Source organism: Solanum pennellii, chromosome 6, assembly GCF_001406875.1.
Source record: "Solanum pennellii chromosome 6, SPENNV200".
In the NCBI taxonomy this organism is placed as follows: Eukaryota; Viridiplantae; Streptophyta; class Magnoliopsida; order Solanales; family Solanaceae; genus Solanum; species Solanum pennellii.
Window position 1 is genome coordinate 36729280 of NC_028642.1, and position 6760 is coordinate 36736039.

Consider the following 6760-nt stretch of genomic DNA (forward strand, 5'->3'; position numbering starts at 1 on the left):
TGATAGCCATGTTGATAATGGTAAGCAAAAATGTGTTAATTGTCCAAGTGATACTTGTACTTGCGGACAAGATGATTTTTATAAATTGCAATCTCAGATGGAAGATTCTTATTTAGATAAATTACATCAAAGTTTAGAAGAATTAACTTTTAAATGATTTCTTCGGAAAATGTTATTGAACTTTTAAAATATATATCAGATGAAAATCTTCGAAACAAGATTTTAGAAATGACTTCTTCAAAAACCTCTTCTTCAAAAATTTTTGAAAAACCGAAGAAGAATGAAGATAAAATTTTTGAAAATTTCACTTACAATGCTAGTCCTTATTCTTTACAAGAAGTTTTTTCTAGACTTGAAAAGAAAGGGCCAGATGTTGTAAGAGATACTTCTCTTGATGATTTAAAACATGAGGTTGAAAACCTTAAAAAAAAGATTAAATCTTTGAAACAAAATCAATTGATTAATAATCATCGTATTTCTCAATTAGAAAATGATAGAGATATTCCTGTTTCTGATAAAGGTAAAGCTGTTATAGATGAAGAGATTAATGAATCCCTTAGTCCTAAATTCTGGGAATGATGCAAATTGTTACTGCTCATCGTTGGTATATAAATTGCACCATTCTGATTAATAATGATTTTATAATTACAAGTATTGCTCTGATTGATAGTGGTGCTGATGTTAGTTGTATTCAGGATGGACTAATTCCTTCAAGATTTTTTGAAAAAACAATTCATATTGTTAAGTCTGCTTCTAATCATGCTTTAGACATAAAATATATATTGTCTAATACTTGTATTTGCCAGAGTAAGGTTTGTATTCCACACTTTTTCTTTCTGGTTAAAAATCAATTATATCCGCCAATTATTCTTAGTACTCCTTTTATTAATGCTATTTATCCCTTTTCTAAATTAAATGCAAAAGGATTTACAGCAAATTATAATGGTAATACCATTAATTTTGAATTTATAACTGAACCAGTTACTAGAGATATTAACTCTTTAATTCATTTAAAACAAAAACATATTGAGTCTTTACAAAGGGAAATTTATAGTCTGAATATTTCAGAATCTTTACAATCTCCTAAAGTACAAGAAAAAATAAATTGATTTCTGGAAAAATGGCAGCCGATATTTGTGCAGATCATCCAAATGCTTTATGGGACAGGAAAAAGCATATTGTAACCTTATCGTATGAAGATTCTTTTGATGAATCAGATATTCCTACGAAATCTCGCCCCTGTCAGATTTATGCTGAATTGGTTGATTCCTGTAAAAGAGAAATTGATAGTTTATTACAAAAGGGACTCATAAAACCCTCTAAATCTCCATGGTCTTGTACTGCTTTTTATGTTAATAACGCTGCAGAACAAGAAAGAGGTGTTCCCAGGTTAGTAATAAATTATAAACCTTTGAACAGAGTTTTAAAATGGATTAGATATCATATTCCAAATAAAAAGGATCTTTTTTCACGATTATATGATGCTAATATATTTTCTAAATTTGATTTAAAATCAGGTTATTGGAAATACTTATAAAACTGTGTTTAATGGTCCATTTGGTCAATACGAATGGAACGTTATGCCATTTGGTTTGAAAAATGCTCTCTCTGAATTTCAGGAAATTATGAATGATGTTTTTAACCCTTATATGGATTTTATAATTGTTTATATAGATGATTTCTTGTTTATTCTAAAACATTAGAATCTCATATTAAACATCTTGATATTTTCAAAAATATTGCTATACAAAATGGTTTAGTTATATCTAAAACCAAAATGAGTCTTTTTCAGACTGATGTGCGATTTTTGGGTCACCAAATTTGTCAAGGAAAAATAACTCCTATTCAGCGATCCATTGATTTTGCATCAAAATTTCCTAATGAAATTACTGATAAAACTATGTTGCAATGATTTTTGGGCAGTTTAAATTATATTTCTCCATTTTATAAAAATTTATCTAAAGATCTTGCTCCTTTAACTGACAGGTTAAAGAAAGGTAAAATGTTACCTTGGAATAATGATCTTACTGAATTAGTTAAATCTATAAAGCAAAGAGTCAAATATTTGCCATGTCTTACTTTAGCAAATCCAAATTGGTTAAAATTTTGGAGACAGATGCTTCTAATATTGGTTATGGTGGAATTTTAAAGCAGATTAATCCCCGTGATAAAATTGAATATCTTATTAGATTTCATTCAGGCAAATGGTCTGAATCCCAGCGCAAATATGCGACTGTTGCTCATGAAATGTTATGTATTGTTAAATATGTTTTAAAATTTCAGGATGATTTATATAATCAAAAATTTATTATTAGAACTGATGCTCAATCAGTCAAATATATGTTTGATAAAGATTTTAAACATGATATTTCAAAGTTAATGTTTGCTAGGTGGCAGGCACAATTAGCTCCGTTCGACTTTGAAATTCAGTATAAAAAAGGAACTGATAATTCAATTCCTGACTTTCTATCAAGAGAATTCTTGTCTTCCTAAATTATTTGTTAAGCATGTCTACTTATCATTATTTTCTTGGTGATAAAACTCTTATAACAATTTTGAGAGTTTTACCTTTAAATGAAGACTTAAAAGAGAAAATTCTTGATATAATTATCGATGATTTGGTTTTAGACTTTTTTATACAAGGGTCACCATTTTCTGACCTTTCCCTTGCAGATAATGACTGGGAACTAGATATTTCCGGATATTTTTCGGATTTATACTAATCAATTTGTTCCAACTTTGCAGCATGGGAGGTACTGACCCTCCGCCATGGTCACAAGTGCGTGGTCGTGGAGGAAGAAATCGCGGAAGAGGAAGATCATCCTCTTCTTCACAAGAAACAAGGTCGTCATACGACTCTTCCTTTCCTGTTATACAGTTAGGAAGTAAGACTCTGATTAAATCAAAGATTGGCGAAACTTCTTCATCAACTTCATCTTCTATAAATCTTAAGGATATTCCTAAAGATAGTTCATTTATATGAACAAATTCAGGCATATTTGCAGAAAAAAGAGCAAGGTAATACCTATGCCTCTTTAGCTAAAGAAACTGACCTAGTCAGAGTTTCAGAAGAAACGGCAACGAAAGAAATTATATTTATTTTAGAGAACTCTGATATTCAGAGAAGCAATGAACCTTGGAATATACTCTAAAGGTACCTGAACAAAGGGATTATATTTTCCTGGAGAGGCTTATAAGACTCGAACTTATTATGAATCTATTCTAAGTCATACCGGAAGTGCAGAATTTCAGCATTTCATATCTGATTATGATAAGAATGTTTATAACTTCTCCAAAATCACTATTAAGCAGATTATATCTGCGGAAGACTGGAGAATCGTATTGACCAAATGGAACATTAAACGCAGTTCTATAAGTATGTTCCTTAAAATTTTTAATTTGCCAATAACCTGATTTTCAATCAAATTTAGTAAATATATTAGCATCATATAATCGTGAAAAAAGATCCTTTTTATTTGGAATAGGATATCTAATCCATTTTAAAACTCTGTTCAAAGGTTTATAATTTATTACTAACCTGGGAACACCTCTTTCTTGTTCTGCAGCGTTATTAACATAAAAAGCAGTAGAAGACCATGGAGATTTAGAGGGTTTTATGAGTCCCTTTTGTAATAAACTATCAATTTCTATTTTACAGAAATCAACCAGTTCAGCATTCATCTGACAGGGGCGAGATTTCGTAGGAATATCTGATTCATCAAAAGAATCTTCATACGATAAGGTTACAATATGCTTTTTCCTGTCCCAAAAAGCATTTCGATGATCTGCAGAAATATCGGCTGCCATTTTTCCAGAAATCAATTTAATTTTTTCTTGTACTTTAAGAGATTGTAAAGACTCTGAAATATTCAGACTATAAATTTCTATTTGTAAAGACTCAATATGTTTTTGTTTTAAATGAATTAAAGAGTTAATATCTCTAGTAACTGGTTCAGTTATGAATGGTATTACCATTATAATTTGCTGTAAATCCTTTTGCATTTAATTTAGAAAAGGTATAAATAGCGTTAATAAAAGGAGTACCAAGAATAATTGGCGGATATAATTGATTTTTAACCAGAAAGAAAAAGTGTGGAATACAAACCTTACTCTGGCAAATACAAGTATTAGACAATTTATATTTTATGTCTAAAGCATGATTAGAAGCAGACTTAACAATATGAATTGTTTTTTCAAAAAATCTTGAAGGAATTAGTCCATCCTGAATACAACTAACATCAGCACCACTATCAATCAGAGCAATACTTGTAATTATAAAATCATTATTAATCAGAATGGTGCAATTTATATACCAACGATGAGCAGTAACAATTTGCATCATTCCCAGAAATTTAGGACTAAGGGATTCATTAATCTCTTCATCTATAACAGCTTTACCTTTATCAGAAACAGGAATATCTCTATCATTTTCTAATTGAGAAATACGATGATTATTAATCAATTGATTTTGTTTCAAAGATTTAATCTTTTTTTTAAGGTTTTCAACCTCATGTTTTAAATCATCAAGAGAAGTATCTCTTACAACATCTGGCCCTTTCTTTTCAAGTCTAGAAAAAACTTCTTGTAAAGAATAAGGACTAGCATTGTAAGTGAAATTTTCAAAAGTTTTATCTTCATTCTTCTTCGGTTTTTCAAAATTTTTTGAAGATAAGGTTTTTGAAGAAGTCATTTCTAAAATCTTGTTTCGAAGATTTTCATCTGATACATCTTTTAAAAGTTCAATAACATTTTCCGAAGAAATCATTTTAAAAGTTAATTCTTCAAAACTTTTATGTAATTTATCTAAATAAGAATCTTCCATCTGAGAATGCAATTTATAAAAATCATCTTGTCCGCAAGTACATGTATAACCTGGACAATTAACACATTTTTATCTTACCATTATCAACATGGCTATCAGTACTATAATCTGAAGAATTACCAGAAGAATTTGAATCTGAATCTGATTCATATAATAACTCATAGAGTTTATCTTGAGTCGGTTCATCCAACTCCAAAGCTTTAAACTTATCGGCCTTACAATTCGTTGCAAGATGACCAAAACATCCACACTTATAACATTTAATGTTTTTCAAATCTCTTTTGGAGAAATTTCCGGCAAATCTTGTTGCCTTTATATCAGCTTTTTTTTCTTTATATCGTTTTGAACGATGCCTTCCCTTATGGTATCTTTCTTCAGTTTGACCTGTCTTTGGTTTAGAACTAGACGATCCTTCTATTCCAAACTGTGTACAAAAATCTCCCAATTGAGATCTTTCAGACATTTGAGTCCTTTTTATCTGTTGAGCCAACTTAAGCTCATTACAAAGATTTAATCCTTCTTGAGTACAAATCCCTATTAACTTTCCATAAGTTAATGTATCATAAGGGATTTCTGGTCGATCTACTCTCAAAACTTTCTTAACTCTTTCAGAAAACAATGAAGGAAGACCATCAATGAATCTATTCTTCCAATAACTTGATTTACTTTCAGGTAGATCCATAACTCTACTCATGAAAGTATCCTTATACCATCGAAAATATCCCAAATGGTTACATTTAAGTCCATTTAATAAAGTTCGAATAGTCTCATTTTGGTTGGAAAATATTCCATTAAAATGTTCTAAAATAGTAAGAACAAGCGTATAAACTGCATCTTCAACCTTTTGAGTTGTAATCTTTTCTACTGGTTTTCCATCTTCACCAGTAACTAGTTCTCTTTTAACTTCTTCTTTGTATGCATTTGTTATTGCATACTTTTCTTCAGATGATAAGAAATTATCCCACCATCCTCTGAGCTGACCTGTAAATCCTGCTATAATCATTTTACATATAGCATGATCACTATTCTGATTCGTATGACGAAAAATTGATGAGTACATCAACATCCGATGTACCATAATGGAAACCTGCCTTTCAGTTAAGGCATCTAAATTCCATTCATACAACTCATTACAACTGTAAGATGTGTTTGTTTGATTCCAATCTCTTTCTTCAGTTAACACATCTTCGGGAGTAGGACGAGGATAATAATAAGTCATCATTGAAGGGAGAGTTGCATAACCCCCTTTTCCTATAATTCTTTGCTTTTGATTATAACCAGCTTTAAATCTTTGGGTATTTACTTCCGAAACATCCTGATTCGGATCTTGAATACCAAGGAGTTGATTTTCAATCTTAGCAATATTTGATTCAGAAAAATCATTTGTAATAGGTTTTGAACTCAAACCGAACAATTTTTTATCAATAAGATTTTCTAAATCATGAAAAGATTTAACTTTAAAATCAGCAGTATCAATAGGACGCTGAATATGAGTAGGAACACTTAAAGAAATTTTAGAAGTTGAAGGCTTATCTTCTTTTGGACGTTTTTGAAACTCCTTAACCAAAATAATTAATTCATCAAGTTTTTGATCTAAAGAACTAATATGTTCTCCAAGAACTTTAATAATAATAATGATAATGATAATGATAATGATAATGATAATGATAATAATAATAATAATAATAATAACAATAATAATAACAATAATAATAATAATAATAGTGATAATAATAATAATAATAATATTAATAACAATAATATTAATTATAATAATAATGATAATATTAATATTAATATTAATAATCTTAATAATAATAATAATATTAATAACAACAATAATAATAGTAATAGTTATAATAATAATAGTAATACTAATAATAATAATAATAATAATAATAATAGTAATAATAATAATAATAATAACAATAATAATAA

At 29.0% G+C, this 6760-nt stretch overlaps 1 protein-coding gene across 1 annotated transcript; it reads left to right on the forward strand.

Annotated features, from left to right (window-relative positions):
* The first annotated feature begins 1120 nt into the window (after window positions 1–1120).
* Window positions 1121–2983, forward strand: LOC107022275. Its single transcript, XM_015222935.1, has 2 exons — window positions 1121–1389; window positions 2746–2983. The coding sequence occupies exons 1-2, from the start codon at window positions 1121–1123 to the stop codon at window positions 2981–2983; spliced, it is 507 nt and encodes a 168-aa protein (XP_015078421.1).
* The last annotated feature ends 3777 nt before the right edge of the window (window positions 2984–6760 follow it).